Genomic DNA, 25,502 nt, shown 5'->3' on the forward strand with positions numbered 1-25,502 from the left:
GTAAATAAATAATCCAGGCAGTCTGCCAAGTTTTCAACAAGGTGTAAATGCAGGAAGTTTAACCACTCAGTCTAAATCTTTTTCTGACACTTCTTTCTTAAGTTAAAATCAATATTTTTTGCTAGAAAATTACTTGGAACCCCCAAACATTACATATATATTAGCAGAGACCTTAGGGAATAAAATGGCAATTGCTGCAATATTTTATGTCACACTGTATTTGCCCAGCGTTCTTTCAAATGCAATTTTTTGGGAAAAAATACACTTCAATGAATTTAAAAAAAAAAACGAAACAGTTAAGTTAGCCCAATTTTTTTGTTTTAATGTGAAAGATGATGTTACGCCGCGAGAATCATGAGAGAATCGTGATCTATCTTATAAGCAAAAAAATTGTGATTCTCATTTTAGCCAGAATCGTGCAGCGCTAAAGCAGAGCCGATCAACTGACAGCCGGCTCTGTTTACATCACACGATGGCTGTGATTCAGTGTGTCCAGGAAGCACAGGCACACCGGAATCGCGCGGCTGTGCAATCACGCTCCTGAGGGACGTTCAGGAACATTCGCTCAAACTAAATGCCCACCCAGCCGTTTATGTACAAGCTGGGTGGGAAGAAGTTAATATGTCTTCTTGGAGTCATGAAATACAGCCATTTGGAGCAGTCTTTTGTTGTATAGTAAAGAATAGTGATATCTGCGCTTTGTTAAAAATGGGCCCCCAAGTGATTCAGTTTGTAAACCAAAAGTGAGTAAGGCTCCATGCACACTAGTGGTCTTTTAACCACTTGCCTACTGGGCACTTTTACTCCATTCCTGCTCAGACCAATTTTCAGCTTTCAGCCTAAACAAATTCTCCTACACAAGTTGTGCCTGTTTATCTGCTGCCATCTGTCCCCTACATCCAGTGCAGAATTTACGCAGGATCTCTCAGCACTGAAAAGCAGGGGGCGTAGAGCAAAAGTTACATCAGTGAGGAGAGCTCCGAGAGCTGATTGGAGATGAGGGGCACACCACCCTTTACAGACCACACAAGAACAGAGCTGAGGCTGATAGTCAGCTGGAGCTTCCTCCCCTGTCACCATTTTTCTTTTAGTGTCAGGAAAACTTGTCAGAAGTAATTCATGGTGATAGCAGAGGAATGAAGCAGAGAGAAATGACACTTAGTGCTCTGGATTGAGACAAGTACACACTATAGATGGATATGCTTTGCTCAGATTTTATACTTGAGCTTTAAAATCAATTTAATGCAAAAAATGCATTAGGCCTCATGCACACAGGATGTTTTGGAAACTCTCCTAGAAGCCTTTCCTCATGGCAGTAGCGTTTTGGCAGGTGCATTTATAGGAGTCAAGCGATTTGGCCATGAATTTCATTAGCCAGAATAATCATTTATTCTGGGCATTAAAATGAGTTAACGCTAGGTGCGTTTAGTGCCTAAGCATTAACAAGTGTTTAGATGCATTTACACGCCTCAAGCATTTTTTTCTGCTAGAATACTGCTGCTCCTGGATGCACACTGGCAGTGGGTTTTTTTTCTGCCTCTAAATGCCGCTACCACTAAGACCCCTTTGACACTGAGGTGGTTTTCATGCATTTTAGCGGTAGAATTAGCCTCTAAATAGCGCATGAAAACTGCCTCCCGTTCATTTCAGTGTGACATTTTACACTGGGCCGGTGCGCTTGTGAAACTCTAGGAAAAGTCCTGCAAGCAGCATCTTTGGGGCAATTTTGAGGGGTGCTGTATACAGCGCTCCGAAAATGCCCTGCCCATTGAAATGAATGGGCAGTGCTTTGGAAGTTGGGCAACACGGAGTTTTTAACCCCTTCTTTGGGTTGAAAAGCGCCCCGCTAGCGGCCAAAAAGCTCAGCTAAAACGAGGGATGCTAGCGTGGCCACGGCTCAGTGTGAAAGGGGTCTTAATGCTGCTAAAAGCCTGCGTGTCGATGGACACATAGGATAACATGCAGGGAGTTTGAGGCAGGACAAAAATGTCTGATGCCCTTAGAAGCAACTTAAAAATTGTCCAGTGTGCATGAGGCCTTAAAGTGATTGTAAAGGCACTTTTTTGTCTTCCTAGAATCGTCTGTGTTCAAGTTATGTGCTCAAGGGTATGTGCTTTATAAAAAAATATGCAGCCTTATACCTTATTTCAGAGCGGCGCTCACGTGAACGCCCCCCGATCTGAGAACTACAGTGGGAGGGGCTGAGACTCCCCTGCTGATGTCAGCCGGGAGGAGAAGAGTAGGGCAGTGCTCTGAAATAAGGTTATAAAGCTAAATATTTTTTCTAAAACACATACACTGGGGCACATAACTTTTCTTCCTATAATCCCCCGAGTTCGATTAAGTTATTATAGAGTGCCTTGCAAAAGTATTCACCCCCCTTGGTATTTTTCGTGTTTTGTTACCTCACAGACTGGAATTAACATAGATTGTTTGCAGATTTGCATCATTTAATTTACAGAACATGCCCACAACTTTGAAGATTTTTTTTTTTTTTTATTGTAAAGCAAACAACAAATAGGCCAAAATAACAGAAAAAGTCAATGTGCACAACTATTCACTCCCTTAAGTCAATACTTTGTAGAGCCACCTTTTGCAGCTATCACAGCTCCAAGTCGCTTTGGATAAGTCTCTATGAGCTTGCCACATCTTACCACTGGGATTTTTGCCCATTCCTCCTTGCAAAACTGCTCCAGCTCCTTCAAGTTGGCCGATTTGCACTTGTGAACAGCAATCTTTAAGTCTGACCACAGATTTTACATTGGATTGAGGTCTAGGCTTTGACTAGGCCATTCCAACACATTTACATGTTTTCCCTTAAACAACTCAAGTGTTGCTTTAGCAGTGTGTTTGGGGTCATTGTCCTGCTGGAAGGTGAACCTCCGTCCTAGCCTTAAATCGCACACAGAGTGGTACAGGTTTTGATCAAGAATACCCCTGTATTTGGCACCATCTTTCCCTCAACTCTGACCAGTTTCCCAGTCCTAACTGGATTGTGTTCTTTGGGTGATGTTTTGGGTTTGCGCCAGACATAGCATTTTCTTTGAGGGCCAAAAAGAAAAATTTTAGTCTCATCAGACCAGAGCACCTTCCTCCATACATTTTGGGAGTCTCCCACGTGCCTTTTCGCTAACTCAAAACCTGCCATTTTGTTTTTTGCTTGAAGTAATGGCTTTCTGCTGGCCACTCTGCCATAAAGCCCAACTCCTATGGAGCATAAGGCTTATTATCTATGTACAGATACTCCAGTCTCTGCTGTGGAACTCTGCAACTCCTCCAGGGTTACCATAGGCCTCTGTGCTGCCTCTCTGATTAATGCCCTCCTTGCCTGGTCCGTGAGTTTTGGTGTGCAGCCGTCTCTTGGCAGGTTTGCTGTTGTGCCATGTTCTTTCCGTTTGGTTATGATAGATTTGATGGTGCTCCTAGGGATCATCAAAGATTTGGATATTTTTTTTTAAAACCTAACCCTGACTTGTCAATAACATTGTCCCTTACTTGTTTGGAGAGATCCTTGGTCTTCATGGCAGTGTTTGGTTAGTGGTGCATCTTGCTTAGGTGTTGCAGCCTCTGGGGCCTTTCAAAAAGGTATGTATATGTAATGACAGATCATGTGACACTTAGATTTCACACAGGTGGACATCATTTCACTAATTATGTGACTTCTGAAGGTAATTGGTTGGAGCTTTTGATGGGCTTCATAACAAAGGGGGTGAATACATACGCACATGCCAATTATCAGTTTTTTATTTCTGAAAAATAGTTTTATGTATATATTTTTCTTCACCAACTTAGACTGTTGTGTTCTGATCCATCACATATAATTCAGATTAAATAAACATTGAACTAAAGGCTGTAATGTAACAAAATAGGTAAAAAGCCAAGGGGGAATACTTTTGCAAGGCACTGTATAAGAAGATTGCTAATACCCTGAAACTTAGCTGCAGCATGGTGGCCAAGACCATACAGCGGTTTAACGGGACAGGTTCCACTCAGAGCAGGCCTCGCCATGGTTAACCAAAGAAGTTGAGTACATGTGCTCAGCATTATATACAGAGGTTGTCTTTGGGAAATAGACGTATGAGTGCTGCGGGGGGGGGGGGGGGGGATCAACCTGTCAGCGCTCAGACCATAGGCCGCATCAAATGGGTCTGCATGGCTGTCGTCCCAGAAGGAAGCCTCTTCTAAAGATGATGCACAAGAAAGCCTGCAAACAGTTTGCTGAGGACAAGCAGACTATGGACATGGAATAATGGAACCATGTCCTGTGGTTTGATGAGACCAAGATAAACTTATTTGCTTCAGATGGTGTCAAGCGTGTGTAGCGGCAACCAGGTCAGGAGTACAAAGACAAGTGTGTCTTGCCTACAGTCAAGCGAGGTGGTGGGAGTGTCATGGTCTGGGGCTGCATGAGTCCTGTCGGCACTGGGGAGCTACAGTTCATTGAGGGAACCATGAATGCCAACATGTAGTGTGACATACTGAAGCAGAGCCTGATCCTCTTTGGAGACTGGGCCGCAGGGCAGTATTTCAGCATGATAACGACCCCAAACACACCCCCAAGATGACCACTGCCTAGCTAAAAAAGCTGAGGGTAAAGGTGATGGACTGGCCAAGCATGTCTCCAGACCTAAACCCTATTGACCGTCTGTGGGGCATCCTCAAACAGAAGATGGAGGAGCGCAAGGTCTCTAACATCCACCAGCTCCGTGATGTTGTCATGGAGGAGTGGAAGAGGGCTCCAGTGGCAACCTGTGAAGCTCTGGTGAACTACATGCCCAAGAGGGTTAAGGCAGTGCTGGAAAATAATGGTGGCCACACAAAATATTGACACTTTGGGCCCAATTTGGACATCTCCACTTAGGGATGTACTCACTTTTGTTGCCAGCGGTTTAAACATTATTGGCTGTGTGTTGAGTTATTTTGAGAGGACAGCAAATTGACACTGTTATACAAGCTGTACACTCACTACTTTACATTATAGCAAAGTGTCATTTCCTCAGTGTTGTTCAAGATATAATAAAATATTTACAAAAATGTTAGGGGTCTAATTACTTTTGTGAGATACTGTATATTGTGTTTGTGAGTACTAAAATACATCATTTAATGTTGTATTATAGGCAAAAATGTGTGTTTTACTCTACATAAAAAAGTGGGTTATAACCCCTGTCAGTTTTTTTTTTTTTTTTTTGGTCATCTGTGTCCCATTGAGGAGATTTCCCTTCACTTCCTGTCCCAGAGCCAAAACGGGAAGCATGAAGAAATCTTTACAAATTAAAGGAATCTCTCCCCCGGTCACCAGAGTGTCCTTATTGGAAGATTTATTAGTTTTGGAGACAGCCCAAAGTTTGGGATTTTTTTTTCGCTTTCAATGATAATGGTAAACAGTATAATTAGAGAGGGCGGATCTCCCTAACTGGGCAGAGATGGCAATAAACTACCTAAAAAAAAAAAAAAAAAAAAAAAATGGCAACAACCAACTTTTTTTTTTTTTTTTTTTTTTTTTTTTCTTTTCTCTTCCTTCAGGGTCTCTGCTTTCAGAAAATATATACTATTTGGGGGTTCTGTGAAATTCTCTAGAAAAAAAAATGCTGAACATGTATGAGATTGGACTGGAAGTGGTTAAAGAAGGCCTTGAGTGTTAGTGTTCTTTCTCTCAAATACTTCGTCCTGAAGCAGGGTTTCGAGACTGCGGTTGGAAACCGTCTTTACTTCTTCATTCCCATCTTTACAGCAGCCCTGTGTGAGTCCTCCTTAGCAGCCAATCAGTGCCTCCAGTACACATTGATCTCTGTCATAGATGGCGATTAAAGAGCATCTGGCTTGCCACAGTCCTTCTATTCTACTCTTATTAATCTCAGATATGCAATGGATCTGACCTGATGGATAAATAGGAGGCTGAATTTTTTTTTTCTGGAGAAATGCAGCTAACATGCTGAAAAAAGGCATTTTGAGAAATGATCTCTGCTGGAGAGTTCAGTGCCTGTTCCATTCCTGCAGCAGAGGCCTAATGATAAATTCCCTAGGCTTTTGGATATGTAAGCAGCACAGGGTAGATCTGTACCAGCATTTTTTTTTTTTTTTTTATGAAACATAATTTTGCTTTTTCTATTAGTTTAATAATCCACCGCAATAAAACCGTACACAGAGAAATCAGACGGCGTGCTGGTGCCCAGACATGGCATTTCCTAACACAGAGTTTGCTTTAACCGCTTCAGCCCCGGAAGATTTTGCCCCCTTCCTGACCAGAGCACTTTTTGCGATTCGGCACTGCGTCGCTTTAACTGACAATTGCGCGGTCGTGCGACGTTGCACCCAAACAAAATTGACTTCCTTTTTTTTCTCACAAATAGAGCTTTTTTTTGGTGGTATTTGATCACCTCTGCGTTTTTTTTTTTTTTGCGCTATAAACAAAGAGCGACAGTTTTGAAAAAAACGCATTATTTTTTACTTTTTCTATAATAAATATCCCCCAGCTGCACTACAGAAGGTTTTTCAATTTACTGCAAAAAATGCAGTAAGCTGAAAAACCTTGAGGGTTTACAACCCATTTTAATGTGTTTTAGAACTTTTCAATATTTATTCCAGTTAAAAACAGTTAAAGTAGCATACAAGGTTATAGGCATTTTCTAATAGTTATAATTATGCAGGCACTATAACTTCATTTGCTTAGTTTCAGAAATGATCTTTCTTACTTTTTTTTTTTTTTTTTACAAGTTACAAAATTCTGTGAAGTGACCATACATCTCTTCTTCCTGATAGTGGGGGCGGGGTTACAGGACACTCTGCAGACATACAGTGTGCCTCTATTCCATAGTCCAGGGCTCAAAATTTCAAGTCCTGAGCTACTAGCCAGGCCTTAAGGTTTACTCGCCACCAGTAGCCCCAACCAACCCCTACCATTCCCTGCCCCCTAAACACGTCCACTATAAATTATCTCATGAAATTACACTTAAATGTTTCTTGCATAATTAAGTTACAAAAATAAATATTAACAACTTTATCAGTGTAGCCTCACCAGTGCCCATCAATGCAGCATGACCTGTGCCCATCAATGCAGCCTCACCTTTGCAGAGGAAGAGGCGAGCCGGCTGCATCATCAGAGAGCGGAGATTGCCCGCTGTAACCGATTTTTTTTTTTTTTTTTTTTTTTTTTTTTTTTTCATTTGAATTGCCTGGACGTCCACAGAAGACAACAGTGGTGTATGATTGCAGGATCCTCTCTATGGTAAAGAAAAAACATTTCACAACATCCAGAGCGAAGGGCAATCTCCAGGAGGTGGGCGTATCATTGTCAAAGTCTACAATCAAGTGAATACTTCACAAGAGCAAATACAGAGGGCTCACCATAAGGCGCAAACCATTCATAAGCCTGAAGAATAGAAAAGCCAGATTAGACTTTGCCAAAAAACATCTAAAAAAGCCAGACCAGTCCTGGAAAAGCATTCTTTGGATGGATGAAACTAAGATTAATCTGTACCAGAATGACGGGAAGAAAAAAGTGTGAAGGAGGCTTGAAACAGTGTATGATCCAAAGCTAACAGCGTCATTTGTAAAACCATGGTGGATACAGTGTGCTGGCATGGGCATGCGTGGCTTCCAGTGGCACTGGGTCATTGGTGTTTATTGATAAGACAGAAGCAGCCGGATGAATTCTGCAGTGTTTTTAGAGATATACTGTCAGCCCAGATTCAGCCAAATGCAGCAAAGTTGATTGGACGGCGCTCCCTGGTACAAAAGGCCATCTGATCCAAAACACACTGCAAAAGCAACCCAGGAGCTTTTGAAGGAAAAGTGGAATATTCTGCAATGGCTGAGTCAATCACCTGATCTCAACCCAACTGATCATGCATTTCATTTGCTGAAGGCAAAACTAAGGCAGAAAGACCCACAAACAAAGAACAACCAAAGACAGCTGCAGTTAGAGCCTGGCAAAGCATTACCCAGTCTTTGGTAATGTCCATGGGTTCCAGACTTCAGGTAGTCATTGCCAGTAAAGGATTCTCAACTAAGTATTAAAAACGAACATTTTGTATACGATTATAAAATTTCCTAAAAGTTCCTAAAATGTGTACTTCATGTTTAACCCCTTGAATTAAAGCTGAAAGTCTGCACTTCAAATTCATTTGGATTGTTTAATTTTATTCTGGTGGCATACAGAGCCAAAAGTACAAAAATTGTGCTCGTGTCCAAATATATATGGACTTAACTTTGTGTATATATGTGTGTGTGTGTGTGTGTGTGTATATATGTATATAGTGGCTTGCGAAAGTATTCGGCCCCCTTGAACTTTTCAACCTTTTGCCACATTTCAGGCTTCAAACATAAAGATATAAAATTTTAATTTTTTGTGAAGAATCACCAACAAGTGGGACACAATTGTGAAGTGGAACGAAATCTTTTGGATTTTTGAAACTTTTTTAACTAATAAAAAAATGAAAAGTGGGGCGTGCAAAATTATTCGGCCCCCTTGCGTTTAATATTTTGTAGAGCCACCTTTTGCTGCAATTACAGCTGCAAGTCGCTTGGGGTATGTCTCTATCAGTTTTGCACATCGAGAGACTGAAATTCTTGCCCATTCTTCCTTGCAAAACAGCTCGAGCTCAGTGAGGTTGGATGGGCGTTTGTGAACAGCAGTTTTCAGCTCTTTCCACAGATTCTCGATTGGATTCAGGTCTGGACTTTGACTTGGCCATTCTAACACCTGGATACGTTTATTTGTGAACCATTCCTTTGTAGATTTTGCTGTATGTTTGGGATCATTGTCTTGTTGGAAGATAAATCTCCGTCCCAGTTTCAGGTCTTTTGCAGACTCCAAAAGGTTTTCATCCAGAATGGTCCTGTATTTGGCTGCATCCATCTTCCCCTCAATTTTAACCATCTTCCCTGTCCCTGCTGAAGAAAAGCAGGCCCAAACCATGATGCTGCCACCACCATGTTTGACAGTGGGGATGGTGTGTTGAGTGTGATGAGCTGTGTTGCTTTTACGCCAAACATATCGTTTTGCATTGTGGCCAAAAAGTTCGATTTTGGTTTCATCGGACCAGAGCACCTTCTTCCACATGTTTGGTGTGTCTCCCAGGTGGCTTGTGGCAGACTTTAGACGAGACTTTTTATGGATATCTTTGAGAAATGGCTTTCTTCTTGCCACTCTTCCATAAAGGCCAGATTTGTGCCGTGTACGACTGATTGTTGTCCTATGGACAGACTCTCCCACCTCAGCTGTAGTTCTCTGCAGTTCATGATGCAGTGATCATGGGCCTCTTGGCTGCATCTCTGATCAGTCTTCTCCTTGTCTGAGCTGAAAGTTTAGAGGGACAGCCAGGTCTTGGTAGATTTGCAGTGGTCTGATACTCCTTCCATTTCAAAATGATCGCTTGCACAGTGCTCCTTGGGATGTTTAAAGCTTGGGAAATCTTTTTGTATCCAAATCCGGCTTTAAACTTCACAACAGTATTACGAACCTGCCTGGTGTGTTCCTTGGTCTTCATGATGCTCTCTGCGCTTTCAACAGAACCCTGAGACTATCACAGAGCAGGTGCATCTATACAGAGACTTGATTACACACAGGTGGATTCTATTTATCACCATCAGTCATTTAGGACAACATTGGATCATTCAGAGATCCTCGCTGAACTTCTGGAGTGAGTTTGCTGCACTGAAAATAAAGGGGCTGAATAATTTTGCACGCACCACTTTTCAGTTTTTTAATTGCTAAAAAAGTTTAAAATATCCAATAGATTTCGTTCCACTTCACAATTGTGTCCCACTTGTTGGTGATTCTTCACAAAAAATTAAAATTTTATATCTTTGTTTGAAGCCTGAAATGTGGCAAAAGGTTGAAAAGTTCAAGGGGGCCGAATACTTTCGCAAGCCACTGTGTGTGTGTGTGTGTGTGTGTGTGTGTGTGTGTGTATGTATGTATGTATATATATATCTCACAGAAGTGAGTACACCCCTCACGTTTTTGTAAATACTTTATTATATCTTTTTATGTGACAACACTGAAGAAATGACACCTTGCTACAATGAAAAGTAGTGAGAATAAAGCTTGTATAACAGTGTAAATTTGCTGTCCCCTTAAACTAGCCATGTCTAAATCGCTGGCAACAAAAGTGAGTACACCCCTAAGTGAAAATGTCCAAATTGGGCCCAATTAGCAATTTTCCCTGCTCGGTGTCACTGGTCTTGTTAGTTTTACAAAGTCTTAGGTGTGAATGGGGAGCAAGTGTGTTAAATTTGGTATTCTCGTTTCCACTCCTCTTACTGGTCACTAAGGATGAGCTCCGGCGTGTTCGCATGCTGCAGGTGCCGAGCCCGCCAGGAACTCGGCACTGCACATCGCTAATCACAAGCAGTGAGACATTTCCCGATGTGCGGCTGCAGAGATCGGGAAATGTCTCCCTGCCTGTGATCAGCGCAATGCCAACTTCCTGGCGGGCTCGGCACGTGCAGCATGCGAACACACCGGAGCTCATTCTTACTGGTCACTGGAAGTTCAACATTGCACCTCCATGGCAAAGAACTCTCTGAGGATCTGAAAAAAAGAATTGTTGCTCTACATAAAGATGACCTAGGCTATAAGAAGATTGCCAAGGCCCTGAAAGCTGCAGTACGGTGGCCAAGACCATACAGCGGTTTAACAGGACAGGTTCCACTCAGAGGTTGTCTTTGGGAAATAGACTTGTAAGTGCTGCCAGCATTGCTGCAGAGGTTTAAGGGGTGGGGGAGTTCAGCTTGTCAGTGCTCAGACCATACGCCGCACACTTCATCAAATTGGTCTACATGGCTGTCGTTCCAGAAGGAAGCCTTTTCTAAATATTATGCACAAGAAAGCCCACAAACAGTTTGCTGAAGACTAGCAGACTAAGGACATGGATTACTTGAACCATGTCTTGTGGTCTGATGAGACCAAGATAAACTTATTTGGTTCAGATGGTGTCAAGCGTGTGTGGTGGCAACCAGATGAGGAGTACGAAGACAAGTGTGTCTTGCCTACATTCAAACATGTTGGTGGGAGTGTCATGGTCTGGGGCTGCATGAGTGCTGCCGGTGTTCTGCCGAGAAAGTTCCGCTCGGCGTATAAGTTCCCCCCTCTACTGCGCCTGCGCAGTAGGTATCGGCGGAAATAGCCGAAGCAGAACAGCTGAAAATCAGCTGTACACGGCACCTGTAAGAGGGCCCCTCGTGGGCTCGCTTCGCTCGCCACGCTTCGGGCATGGCCTCGCTGCGCTCGGCACTTTTAGATTCCCCCTCTAGGTCCACTTGGATGGTGGGGAAGGAACCTGGACCCAGAGCAGTACAGCTGATTGAAGCATTTGAGCTTCGGCTATCTCCGGCGGCTGAGAGTAGTATGTACTGCGCAGGCGCTGCGCCTGCGCAGTACAGGGGGGGAACTTATCCGCCGAGGGAACATTCTCGGCAAGACACCGGCACTGGGGAGCTACAGTTCATTGAGGGAACATGAATGCTAACATGTACTGTGACATACTGAAGCAGAGCATGATCCCCTCTAGGGCTGCAACTAACGATTATTTTCATAATCGATTAGTTGGCTGATTATTGTGTCGATTAATCGGTTAATAACCTTAAAAAAGAGTGTGGTGTATAATTTAGTTAATATGTAAAGTTTTAAAAAAAGGCAATTTATTCTTAAACCTCTCTGTGCAGTGGTAAATATAAATAACCAACTATATGGTTAGGGAGCAAAATATCGAATCCACTCTGAGAATAACAGACAGAAGAAATATACTTTATATACTATTAGAGGAGATATACTGTATATACTATTAGAGGAGATATATACTATTAGAGGAGATATGTGCTGTATATACTATTAGAGGAGAGATATACTATTAGAGGGTGAATCTGGTAAATATCATCAGACTCAGAGATCACATTTTTCTATTAAAAAACAAACAATATCTTCCTTCAAAAAAAATGTCATTTTAAGAACGTTTGTTCGATTTGCTAATCGTTAGTGAGGTCAAAACGACGTTCGTTTTCAACCACAGTGATGGGAAAATTTTAGAAATAGAAAACTTCTTGGTCAAAGGAATTTTCAGACAGTGTATGTGGTTTTCGTTCAGAAATTACATTCGTTTTAAAAACAGAATGTTAAAAACAAGTGAAAATTTCAAACAACATTCTTTCATTCAGCAAATGTACAAAGATTTTTCGTCTGAATATTCTTGTCTGAAAATTGATCCGTGTGGCCAGCATAAGGCTTGGTAGACACTTATGCAGTTTGCTTTTACGTTTAGTAACATTAAACATTTTTAACCTCATTTAATAAATGGGGTTAAAAAAAACTAAAATTAGCCCTTTATAGTACAAAAAAAAGCAGATAATCACTACTGTAAGGGGTTCATTTTTTTTACTGGAGACTTGTGAAAGTAATATTTACAGTAGCGATTTGCTCTTTTTGTACTATAAAGGGCTCATTTTAGTTTTTTTTAACCCCATTATGTTACTGGCCGATTAATCGATTATGAAAATAGTAATCGATTAATTTCATAATCGATTAGTTGTCAATTAATCGATTAGTTGTTTCAGCCCTAATCCCCTCCCTTTGGAGACTGGGCTGCAGGGCAATATTCCAACATAAGGACCCCAAACACACCTCCAAGATGACCACTGCCTTGCTAAAGAAGCTGAGGGTAAAGATGATGGACTGGCACAGCATGTCTCCAGACCTAAACCCTATTGAGCATCCGTAGGGCATCCTCAAACGGAAGGTGGAGGAGCACAAGAGCCCAAACCTCCACCAGCTCCATGGTGTCATCATGAAGGAATGGAAGAGGACTCCAGTGGCAACCCGTGAAGCTCCATGCCCAAGAGGGTTAAGGCAGTGCTGGAAAATTATGGTGGTCACACAAAATATTGACACTTTGGGCCCAATTTGGACATTTTCATGTAGGGGTGTACTCCCTTTTGTTGCCAGCGGTTTTGACAATAATGGCTGTGTTGAGTTATTTTGAGATGACAAAAAATTTACACTGTTATACATGCTGTACACTCGCTACTTTACATTGTAGCAAAGTGTCATATTTCTTCAGTGTTGTCACATAAAAAGATATAATATATTTACAAAAATGTGAGGGGTGTACTCACTTTTGTGAGATACTGTATGTATATGTACAGGTGCATCTCAAAAAATTTGAATATCATCAAATAGTTATTTCAGTAATTCAATTCAAAAAGTGAAACTCCTATGTTGTATAGATTCATTACACACAGAGTGAAAACCCTAAATTCAGGATCTCAGAAAATTAGAATATTGCATAAGACCAAAAAAATAGTTTTTAGTACAGAAATGTTGGCTTACTGAAAAGTATGTCCATGTACAGTATAGTATACACTCAATACTTGGTTGGGGCTCCTTTTGCATGAATTACTGCATCAGTGCGGCGTGGCATGGAAGCGATCAGCCTGTGGCACTGCTGAGGTGTTATGGAAGCCCAGGTTGCTTTGATAGTGGCCTTAAGCTCGTCTGCATTGTTGGGTCTGGGGTGTCTAGTCTTCCTCTTAAAGGGTAAGTTTACCTTTTACAGAAAAATCTGTAAAGTGAATTTAGACAGGACCCCCTCCTTTTTCTGTAAAGGTGAACTTACCCTTTAACAATACCCTACAGATTCTCTATGGGGTTTTGGGCAGGCGAATTTGCTGGCCAATCAAGCACGTTGATACCATGATCATTAAACCAGGTATTGGTATTTCTGGCAATGTGGGCAGGTGCCAAGTCTTGCTAGAAAATGAAATCGGCATCTCCATAAAGCTGGTCGGCAGAGGGAAACATGAAGTGCTCTAGAATTTCCTGGTAGAGGGTTGCGCTGACTTTAGACTTGGTAAAAAAAAACGGTGGACCAACAAATGACGTGACTCCCCAAATCATCACTGACTGTGGAAACTTCACACTGGACCTCATGCAACTTGGATTCTGTACCTCTCCACTCTTCCTCCAGACTCCGGGACTTTGATTTATAAATGAAATGCAAAATTTACCTTCATCTGAAAAGAGGACTTTGGACCACTGAGCAACAGTCCTTTCCTTTTTCTCCTTAGCCCAGGTAAGACGCTTCTGATGTCTCTGATTCAGGAGTGGCTTGACACAAGGACACAGTTGTAGCCCATGTCCTGGATATGTCTGTGTGTGTGGTGGTTCTTAAAGCACTGACAACAGCCGTAGTCCACTCCTTGTGAATCTCCCCCAAATTCTTGAATGGCCTTTGCTTCACGATCCTTTCAAGGCTGCTGTTATCCCTCTTGCTTGTGCACCTTTTTTCTGCCACACTTTTTTCCTTCCACTCAACTTTCCATTAATATGCTTGGCTACAGTACTCTGAACAGCTTCTTTCACAATGACCTTTTTTGACTTGCCCTCCTTGTGGAGGGTGTCAATGCCTGTCTTCTGGACAACTGTCAAGTCAGCAGTCTTCCCCATGATTGTGTAACCTACTGAACCAGACTGAGACCATTTAAAGGCTCAGGAAACCTTTTACAGGTATTTTGAGTTAATTAGCTGATTAGAGTGTGACACCACAAGTCTACAATATTGAACTTTTTCACCAATATTCTACTTTTCTAAGAGACAGAATTTTGGGTTTTTACTCGCTCTAAGCCATAATCATCAAATTTTAAAAGTAAAATGCTGGAAATATATCACTCTGAGTGTAATGAACCTATATAATACGTGTTTCAAATTTTGAATTGAATTACTAAAATTAACTTTTTGATCATTTTTTTGAGATTCCCCTGTATATACATCCACACACAGTGGTTAAAACATCTGTCAGTCTGCATAAAAATGCCAGGTTTTTTGAGGTGTAAAAAAATCAGACCAAGATAAATCACTTCAGATTTTTTTTCCACATTCAATATCATCTATAGGAGGAAAAAATAGAAAACTTACAGTAATGTGGTTAAATTGCACATCTCTACTGGGTACACACTGGCAGGCTTTTTTTGTTCAACCAGCGAGTTGAGCAAAAAATACTTGACAGACCAACACAAGCGATATCGGTGTGGTGATCTCCCCCCCTGTTCTATTGAATTCTGACAGCAGGGAGGTGCTTTGTAGCATATTCGTAACCACAAGGAAACAACATCACAAGGTTTTTTTATTCCCCACTGAAGTACCTGTCTAGCAGCCTACTCAGCAAGCATTCCTACTTTAAAACCAATTTCAACTTTCAGCTGCAAAGCTTCACCTTGAGCCTTTCCAGGTATTTTATACTGACTGAGATTGAAAATTTCTACGACTTAGTAAAAAAAATATCGGTAACCTAACTAATGCTTTTTATATACTTTTCTGGATTTGTTCTTTGAACGACACCAGTGCCGAGAAAGTACATATAGACCTCCTTTTGAAAATTCTGGTTGCTTGTCTATTAGTTTGAGTCACTGACCCAGAAGAAGCATACTAATGAGGAGTTCAGTATTACTGACTGCAAGCTTGTTTTGGTTCAGTTGTTGTGTTGAAGTCAGATCAGGATGACAGTCGGGCAGCTAAACATTCTTAGGATAAGGGCATCAATTTTTCCCACTGCAGGTTTTCTTTAGCTAAGATACTTTTATAGATGTCCACAATTAAAGAAAGCAGTTATATTTTGCATTTTAAAATTTTGTAGTTTTTTTTTTTTTTTTTTTTTTTAATTTTGCAATGAGTTATTGAAACTGTTACCATACTGTTTTTTTACAGTAAAAAAGAAAACATACTTACTGTTGCCTACAAAGAAAACCATTGAGTCCACTTCCATACACTTAATTTCCAAATGGTGAGGACAAGACTGATTGATTTATTTTGCCTGTTCTAATAACAATGTTTGTAACTGTTTTGTGTCCAACAAAGTTGGCATCAGAATGCATCTTTAATAATGTTTGTGTTTTTGACTTAATATGGAAAACAGAACTTTATTTCATTAAGTATTTTTTCCTTTTGCATCTTTATTTTCTATTGCAGAAAGATCAGCTAATGCTTGTTCAGAGTCATGGAAGAGGATGTAGCCGAGCTTGCACTGCAGACCACAGAGCCGCATGCTTTCTTTCATGCTTCAGGTACTAGAACTTGCTTGGTGTCAACTTTGTTTTATTATGTAGCTGATATGAACGAAACAAAAAGATTAGGAAGAATAAAGGTGGAATATGGTCCGGTCACAAGAATATGCAGCACTTTGATTTGCAAGATGAGTCTCTGTACCAACTCAAGACTGTTCCGCTATGATGCAATTTCCTTTTTTAACCACTTGCCTACCAGACAAATTCTGACATTTCTCTCCTACGTGTAAAAATCATAATCTTTTTGCTAGAAAATTACACAGAACCCCCAAACACTATATATGTTTTTTAGCAGAGACCCTAGAGCATAAAATGGCTGTCGTTGCAACTTTTTATCTCGCACAGTATTTGCGCAGCAATTTTTCAAATGTGATTTTTTTTTTTTTTTTGAGGGAAAAAAGTTTCATGCGTTAAAAAAAAAGAAATGGTAAAGCTAGCCCAATCTTTTTGCATAATGTTAATGATGTTACGCCGAGTAAATGGATACCTAACATGTCACGCTTCAAAATTGCAAACGCTGGTGGAATGGTGCCAACTTCAGTACTTAAAAATCCCCATAGGCGACGCTTTAAAAAATTTTTACAGGTTACATGTTTTGCGTTACAGAGGTGGTCTTGTGCTAGAATTATTTATCTCGCTCTATCGTTCGCTGCTATAGCTTGTATGATTTGAACATCGTTTACATATGTGGGGACCCGCGGGAACAGGGTCCCCACATATATATATATATATATATTTTTTTTTTTAATTGTTAATTTTACTTTTATTTTTCTAGTTTGATGCTTTCTTTTTTTGATCACTTTTATTCCTATTACAAGGAATGTAAACATCCCTTGTAATAGGAATAGTGCTTGACAGGTCCTCTTTTTACAGTGAGATCTGGAGTCAATAAGTCCCCAGATCTCACCTCTAGGCTGGGAAGCCTGGGAAAAAAAAAAGATCCTGGCTTCCCAGCCGAGGCGGTGGCATTTTTTGAAATGTGGAGGCTGTGCGTGACATCATAACGTTGCGCCTGGAAACCTCTATGGTAAACATCCAGCGCCAGGCAGTTCCTTCTCCGGTTCGCTGCAAGAAGCACTGGCGGGCGGCCCGCTGCCTATAGGAATGATCAAGCGGCTGAACAGCCGCTATGATTGCTCTTATGGTGAAGGGAAAAGAAGATATCTGAATGATGCCTGTAGAGGCAGGCATTCAATTATAACCACTCAGTCGGCGACGTCATATGATGGTGGGTGGGAAGCTGTTAAAGTATATGTAAACCCTCACCTTGTAAAACAACTCTTTCAGCTTGACATAGAAATGAAAGGCAAAACACTTGTGTATACATAAAAAAAAACAATAAAGTGATCACATAAGCTTGGTTCTCAGCTGCGTACAGAGCGAAGAGAGGTGGGGAGGAGAAACAGCATGTTAGCACAAGTTTGATCAGTGGAGGAGAGCAGGCTGAGTTCCCAGCATAGCTAGAGAATTGACCGTGCTGCTTAGTGTGGTCAGCTTTTAATAGGAAAGCAGAGGGACTGGCAGGAGCACCAGAGATTTCACACCAAGTAAGCAACACAAGGATTACAGGATACTTTTTAATACAAGTACATGGTACAGAAGGCACATATCAAAAATATGAATTTCTTGGTTGATATATTCTATATTTATTTATTGAATAGAGAAATTGGTAGCCTAGTCCCCAACTAGGCTGCCACAAGAAAAGGGGGGCAATTGGACTATCACGGTACAGTAAAAACAATACAATTTTAAATAATATAACAAAGATATCAAAATATAACAAAGGGTTTATTGATGCCATGAAACAGATCATCATTTACAAATAAAAACATGGTAGCAGTACAGTTATGTCACCAATGAAAGGATTGACCCCCGAAGGGGAGAATCACAGTAGGGCAATAGATCACAGATGTCTTTTTCCTCGTCTAGTTTCACGGACAATGGCCGCTTCAACGGGAGGGTATCTATGATGGAATCAAACAGATAATGTAATGGTCGAAAGGCAAAAGAGTAACAAAGTACAGACTTGTAATGCAGCATCATGATTAAAAAAGTATTGATAGAGATGGAAAGGGGAAAGGAGCAGGGCTGCTTACCCATGTCCCCACAGCCAACAGGCGCAGAGCGCCACCACCAAAGGATGTTCTCCCGCGGCGACTCGGGGGAGCCGCAAATAGTGACAACCAGAATCTGAGTAAATAAGGTAAAGGCATGGATATGCTGACAACTTACTAAACCATAATTATGGGTCAGTGAATAAGTGTGAAATTGATATAAAAATAAAAGTGATGGGATTATGGTAAAGTGTGCAGAGTGTGCAATGAAGCTGTGTGAAAAAAAACGTGAAGAAAAAAGAAACAAATGGTGAGTGGGAAACCCAGGTGAAAAATAAAAAAAAATGTGAAATGAAACATACAAATGATGAATGTGAGGTACATGGAAATGAAAAGGTGAAAGAATAGTGCATGATGTGAGTAAGTGTGAAAAAAAAAGGGGGGGGAAGAGAGAAGTAGGATGAAATGGGAAAAGAAAGACAAGCTCAAAGGAGAAAGGTAAAGAGAAGAAAGGAAAAGGAAGAGAGGAGAGCCACCAAGAGGAAGGGGAAAGAAGAGAAGAGAAGGGGGAAAAAGAATGGGAAGGGAGAAAGGGGCGGAATAAAACAATAATAAACAGGAGAAGAGGGGGGTGAGAAACGATGCAATAAAGGTGAATAGGGGAAACAGCATATACCTGGTAGTGGTGTAAAAAAAAAAAAAAAAAAAAAAAATATATATATATATATATATATATATATATATATATATATATATATATATATATATATATATATATATATATATAATGTGTGTGTCCCGGGAAGGGCAAACCCACTGGTGGGGTTTTACCAGTATGTGGCCACAGTCTAAAGCGCTCATAAATCGTGGGCAAGGGGTGGAGGCATGATAGGGCTGTCCACCCATTTCTATAAGAAAAAGAGAAAGGTATCATAGTTAAACCAGCGAGTGTCGGTGCCTGAAGGGTAAGGGGCACCACAACATTGCTATGATAAGATTGTATGGTTAAAATGACTTACTAAAGGCTGTCTGAGGCAAAGAGATCCCGGGTGACCGATTGCAGAACGTCTGTGTACAGGCCATGGCCTGTTATTTCTAGCTCCCAACCCCGAGATGTAAGGACACACCGGCGGCGGCCTGTGACGTCGCAGGGTCAGAGCTCCTGCACAGGGCATGCGCGCATGCCCAATGGCCGGAGCTCCCGCACGCACCAGCCCCATGGCCTAGGGGATGAGGTCCCCAACAGGGCCAGTACAAGAGGAGGGAGCGGCCCCAGGTATGGGACGACCCCTCCACCAAGGAGCTCACCGAGCCGCCGCGGAAGGACACAGTTGGAGCATCCCACGCCAGCGCCTGTCATCGGAGTGGAAGGGAGGAAAAGAGGGGGGGTTCATTTCCATGTACCTCACATTCATCAATTGTATGTTTCCCACTCACCATTTGTTTCTTTTTTCACGTTTTTTCTTCACGTTTTTTTCACGCAGCTTCATTGCACACTCTGCACAGTTTACCATAATCCCATCACTTTTATTTTTTATATCAATTTCACACTTATTCACTTTTTCACTGACCCATAATTATGGTTTAGTAAATTGTCAGCATATCCATGCCTTTACCCTATTTATTCAGATTCTGGTCGTCACTATTTGCGGCTCCCCCGAGTCGCCGCGGGAAACCATCCTTTTGGTGGCGGCACTCTGCGCCTGTTGGTTGTGGGGACATGGGTAAGCAGCCCTGCTCCTTTCCCCTTTCCATCTCTATCAATACTTTTTTAATCATGATGCTGCATTACAAGTCCGTACTTTGTTACTCACTTGCCTTTCGACCATTACATTATCTGTTGGCCATTGTCCGCGAAACTAGTTGAGGAAAAAGACATCTGTGATCTATTGCCCTACTGTGATTCTCCCCTTCGGGGGTCAGTCCTTTCATTGGTGACATAACTGTACCGCTACCATGTTTTTATTTGTAAATGATGATTTGTTTCATGGCATCAATAAATCCTTTGTTATATTTTTATCTTTGTTATATTATTTAAAATTGTATTGTTTTTACTGTACCGTTATAGTCCAATTGCCCCCCTTTTCTTGTGGCAGCCTAGTTGGAGACTAGGCTACCAATTTCTCTATTCAATTATTCCTGGATGATAGTACAAGTCCCTATCAATCTCTACTTTGACTACCCACCTTAGAGTCCTATTTACTTTCTATATTTATTTATGAATTTAATTTATAATATTACAACATTTTTGGGGTTGTGATGTTTTGATTTTGCTTGAGGACCGGTTCCTGCGTGTTCCTGTGAGATTCACATGCGGTGCAAATTGAGATCATTCATTTTGAATGTGCTCAAATCATACTGCACCGCACCAAACGTAGTGCATGCATTACTTTTGAAACCGCACTGCAACTAGATCTCATGGTCCTTCTGTACAGTGCGATCTGGTGAAAGCAAATGCACTCTGCTTGTATTGTTTTGACACCCTCTGCAGATCGCAACTGCAGCGCATTTGGAATGTGGAAACCCACATTCTGGTGTTAATAGGCTTACCTGTAGGTACTTTGAATATCTCCTTGCACAGTTTAGGAAATATTTAGCGTGTATGCAACCGATGAAATCACCGACGCATGCGCTCTGAAGGTCTGGCTTACAGTGCCAGACCTTTAGAGTCTGTACCGTAAATGGCACGCATGCATGAGTGACATCATCGCGCCCCTGGCCACTCATGTAGCCGGAGGCCGCAAACCCTGAAGGAAGACTGAGGGAAGATGTCAGCCCTCTCAGTGGTGACATCACTGCACTGGAGGGCTTTGTTCTGCCTGCAATGCATACTAGCACATTATGACATTGCCTTGCAGGGAATTTTTTTCTTTAACCACGTGTGGTTTACTACCACTTTAAGCAGCATTTATGAGGCATATGGGCCAGGCATATGGCACCTAGGCTAGTACTTTACTTCATGTTGTTTTTAACCTAGACATGGACATCCCTATGGTTGCCAAATTGACCTGCAGGTTATTTGGTATATGTAAACTGCTGTCTGCGTTACGTTTCCTATTCCTTTTTTTAATTTTATTTAATAGATACATATGTCTCTTTTAGTGAAGCATGATTACTTTTTTTCACATTTAAATGTTCTTATGACTTGAGTAATTTGTAATGCAATGTGTGTAAAGAATAAACCTAAATGTCATAAATAATTCCAAACAAATGTATGTTTTAGCAAATGTATTATAAAAATATAAGCACATAAATAGTTTTCACGGTTGTGCTGGTCAAAATAATTATCTTGCTGTTTTACGCTGTCCTAGGAACAGGAACCCCACATCTTAATGGAAATGAAATCATTGTGGAGATCCAAGAGACTGTCTTTGTTTCAGATGGAGAAGGAGGCATGACTGTTCAAGGCTTTGCAGAAGATGCTGACTCTGTGGTGATTCAGGATGTAATTGAAGATGTAGTTATAGAAGATGTGCAATGCTCAGATCTTTTGGAGGGTGCTCGGGTGTCAGAAACTGTAATAATACCAGAGCAAGTCTTAGAGGATGAAATTGACCCTGAAACTGAGGAACAGGAACTGGAAGAGGATGTCCTCTCTAACTGTGATGTACCAGACAGTGTTTTGGACTCTGACTTAGTTGAAAGTGACCTGACTGTCCCAGACACTGAAAGTATTGATCGGTCTGAGCATGTGGTTGGTGAGGCAATTGCAGATGATGGTCTCGGTGATGACATGATTTCCGAAGAGGTCTTAGTAGCTGACTGTGCATCAGAGGCTGTGATTGATGCCAATGGGATTCAAGTGCAAGGACCAGATGGAGAAGAAGTAAATTGTGATGACTACCTCATGATTTCATGTACGTTTATTGTGTTATGCATAATGATTATTATATATTTTTTTTTTTAAGACAAGCTGTGCTCGTAAATTAAGTCGCTTAAATTTTAGGGCTAAAGTTTATGGTTTAGTCCAGAATAATAGCAATATTGCTTGTGGTGAAGTAGATCAGCAGTCACTCTTATGTCTTCAATGACAATTTGTGCGTTTGGTTTTTGTTGTAAGTAAAACTTAGTCAGCGTTGGGAAACAGTTGCCCTAAATCTACTTTTATCTCTTTGTAATTTAATACAGTCTCAGCTAAAGGGGAGAATCCGTTCTGTTCTTCCACTAGTAAACAGCACATGACCAAATGCCTAGGTTTCAGACATGCGGCCAATACTGAAAAAAGCCTGGAGCAGCATTTTCTTCAGGAAGGGAAATTCTTCCAGCCCTTTTATTTACAGCATTAGAATTGTTATATTTGTTAAGAACACAATAGATCTGAAAGTTGTACCTGTTGAAATTAATTAAAAAAGTTAGGCAACATTGAATCTTTGTTCTTGGACAGGCCTCAACTTATTATAGAAACTGTGCTTATTCAGCCAGGAGTGAGTGTTTACAGAATCGAGATACAATAGTAGTTTGAAAATGTTTTACGTCCACAATAATTCACTGCAAGCAGGGCACTTATTTTTTTGCCTTTTCTTTAGTGGATGATGCCGAGAAAATTGATGAGGAGTGTGCCGAAGAAATTGCTATGGCAGGCGAGGTAGAGGGTGACTCCAGCAAGTTAGATGGATCGTGCCCAGAAGTTATCAAGGTTTACATATTTAAGGCTGATCCCGGTGAAGAAGACTTGGGTAAGAAACTTGTTCACAAAATATTTCATAAAATGCCAATTCATTGTGCTCCTTTTCTTACAGCCTGTATATTGATATGGACAATGATTCTTTTTTTATTTGTTTTTTTGTTTATATGAAAACATAGAACTTACCCTAACGTCTGTGTATTTTTGCTGCCTTGTTTCTCCTGTGGTTTCTTATTTATGGCATAATTTGGCTGCAGGAAAAATAAATTGTATGAATATTTTTCCTGCCAGGTGGCACTGTGGATATTGTTGAAAGTGAGTCGGAGAATGACCATGGAGAGGGACTTTTGGACCCACACACTGGAGGTCGGCTTCCTCGGGAGAAAATGGTTTATATGACTGTTAATGACTCCCAAAATGAAGACGATTTGGGTAAATTCTCAAGCATAACTGAGAAAAGTAGAACATTTTATGTTGTTAAATTCTATGATCAGTAGTTAGGCATAACATCAGAATGTTTTTTGTAGTACATCTATTGTCTGGAACATTCTTACGTGCCAGACCATTTACAGTTACTGATACTAGTTTCTTCATTGAGCTCATACATGCAGTAGGACAAACCATGCCTTCAACCTCACTAAGGTTATGTGTACACAAGAAGCAAGTCTAATGCAGCATGCTTTTAAATGAGACTGTCATTTGTAAAAATTATTGCAGAAATGTGTACCTGTAAAATAAAGCAAATACTTGCCTCCTGTTTCTGAAATATGCAGGGGAAGTGTGGATGTACTGGGTCCCTCACAGCTCTCACTGGTTCCTCCTGCTGACCTCTGTCTGTACAGTAATGAGTGGAGGTCAGTGAGAGGGACCAGTGCCAATCTGTGGAGGACCAGAAGATCGACACTCTCAGAAATGTTTACCTCGCAGTCTTGGAGGAAGATTTCTTCTAAGATCGAAGTCAAAATTTGTCATTGCTTCACGCTGCTTAAAAATACATGTTGAAAAGCAATAAAGGGCCGTTTATCCAATCCCCAGCATCACCTTTTTATATATTTACGCTCAGAAACAGATGATTATTTAGTTATTTGCCACCCCAACTGTCTTTTCACATTCTGATACATTGTGTTTTAATCTGCAGATTGAGAGTTAAGTCTCTCTCGCCATCTTTTAACTCCCTGTTTTGTTGATTACCGTTTAAAACCACTGATGTCAAGCATAGCTGTTGTTATGCTTTTCTATCTGCTTTCCTAAATCCAGTCCCACTTTAACCACTTCAGCCCCGGAAGATTTGGCTGCTCAATGACCAGGCCATTTTTTGACCAGGCGGTTTGGCATTGCGTCGCTTTAACTGACAATTGCGCGGTCGTGCGACGCTGTACCCAAACAAAATTTATGTCCTTTTTTTTTTTTTTTTTTTTTCTTCTCACAAATAGAGCTTTCTTTTGGTGGTATTTGATCACCCCTGCGGTTTTTATTTTTTGCGCTATAAACAAAAGAAGAGCTCCAATTTTGAAAAAAACACTATCTTTTACTTTTTGCTAAAATAAATATCCCATCTTTTTCATCAAAAAAATAATTTTTTCTTCAGTTTAGGCCGATATGTATTCTTCTACATATTTTTGGTAAAAAAATCGCAATAAGCGTATATTGATTGGTTTGCGCAAAAGTTATAGCGTCTATAAAATAGGGAATAGATTTATGGCATTTTTATTATTATTATTTTATTTTTTTTTACTAGTAATGGCAGCGATCTGCGTTTTTTATTGGGACTGCAACATTATGGCGGACACATCGGACACTTGACACATTTTTTTAAACCATTAACAATTATACAGCGATTACTGTGTAAATGTGACTGGCAGAGAAGGGGTTAACACTAGGGGCGATCAAGGGGTTAACTGTGTTCCCTATGTGTGTTTCTAACTGTGGGGGGATGGGACTGTCTAGGAGGGGAGAGAGATCGGCGTTCATACATAGTATGAAAACACGATCTGTCTCCTATCCCCTGAAAGAACCGGGATCTGTGGGTTCTCGCTCTGTCACGAGCGATCGTGGGAGCACGGTGGTCATCGCAACCGCCGGGCAATCGCATCGGCTCCGGGGCACACGCCAAACCCCCCCGGCGAAAAAGAAAAGCGACGTAAGGTAACCTCGATTTGATTTGCAGAGCCAACCTGCCCTAGTAAAACTGCGGCAGCTGGTCGACAAGCGGTTTAACCTCTGTTGCTAAATGTAATTAGACTCTTCTCAACTGTCTGATCACTTTAATGGCTTTGTTTGTGCTTTAAAAAGTGAAGTCAAAAATTGCACTCTTCTTAAAATACATTGCAATTTGCTACAGTGCATGTTTTTAGTAAAGGAGAAGTTTAGGGTCATTACAGAAACACAACTCCTAACTCCGAAAAAGTTGGGACACTGTAAAATCTACAAAAAAAATGCAATGCAATTTGCAAATCTGATAAACTCATATTTTATGCACAATAGAAGATAAAAAAAAAAAACAAATGTTTAAACTGAGAAAATGCACCATTTTAAGGGGGAAACATTTTTTATTTTGAAATTGATGGCAGCAACATGTTTCAGTTGGGACAGGGCAACACGCAACCCTAATTCCAAAAAAGTTGGAACACAGGGCTATGTTTAGATTGTAAGCTGCTTTAGGGTAGGGACTGATGTAAATGTATAATATTTATATGTAAAGCACTGTGTAAATTGAGGGCGCTATACAAGTACCTGAAATAATAATAATAATAATAATAATAATAATAATA

The 25,502-nt window shown here is 40.8% G+C and overlaps 1 protein-coding gene across 2 annotated transcripts in view; it reads left to right on the forward strand.

Annotated features, from left to right (window-relative positions):
- ZFX (zinc finger protein X-linked) overlaps positions 1–25,502 on the forward strand; it is a 50,830-nt gene that overhangs the window by 12,954 nt on the left and 12,374 nt on the right. The window contains exons 2-6 of one of the 2 annotated variants that reach the window (XM_073616522.1): positions 15,698–15,773; positions 15,959–16,053; positions 21,419–21,964; positions 22,634–22,783; positions 23,023–23,163. In XM_073616522.1, coding sequence (XP_073472623.1) covers positions 15,987–16,053; positions 21,419–21,964; positions 22,634–22,783; positions 23,023–23,163 — 904 coding nt within the window. In that variant the 5' untranslated portion in view covers positions 15,698–15,773; positions 15,959–15,986. The remainder of the gene's footprint in view (positions 1–15,697; positions 15,774–15,958; positions 16,054–21,418; positions 21,965–22,633; positions 22,784–23,022; positions 23,164–25,502) is intronic. The other variant, XM_073616521.1, reaches the window with a different exon arrangement.

This window comes from Aquarana catesbeiana, linkage group LG02, assembly GCF_042186555.1.
Source record: "Aquarana catesbeiana isolate 2022-GZ linkage group LG02, ASM4218655v1, whole genome shotgun sequence".
NCBI lineage: Eukaryota > Metazoa > Chordata > Amphibia > Anura > Ranidae > Aquarana > Aquarana catesbeiana.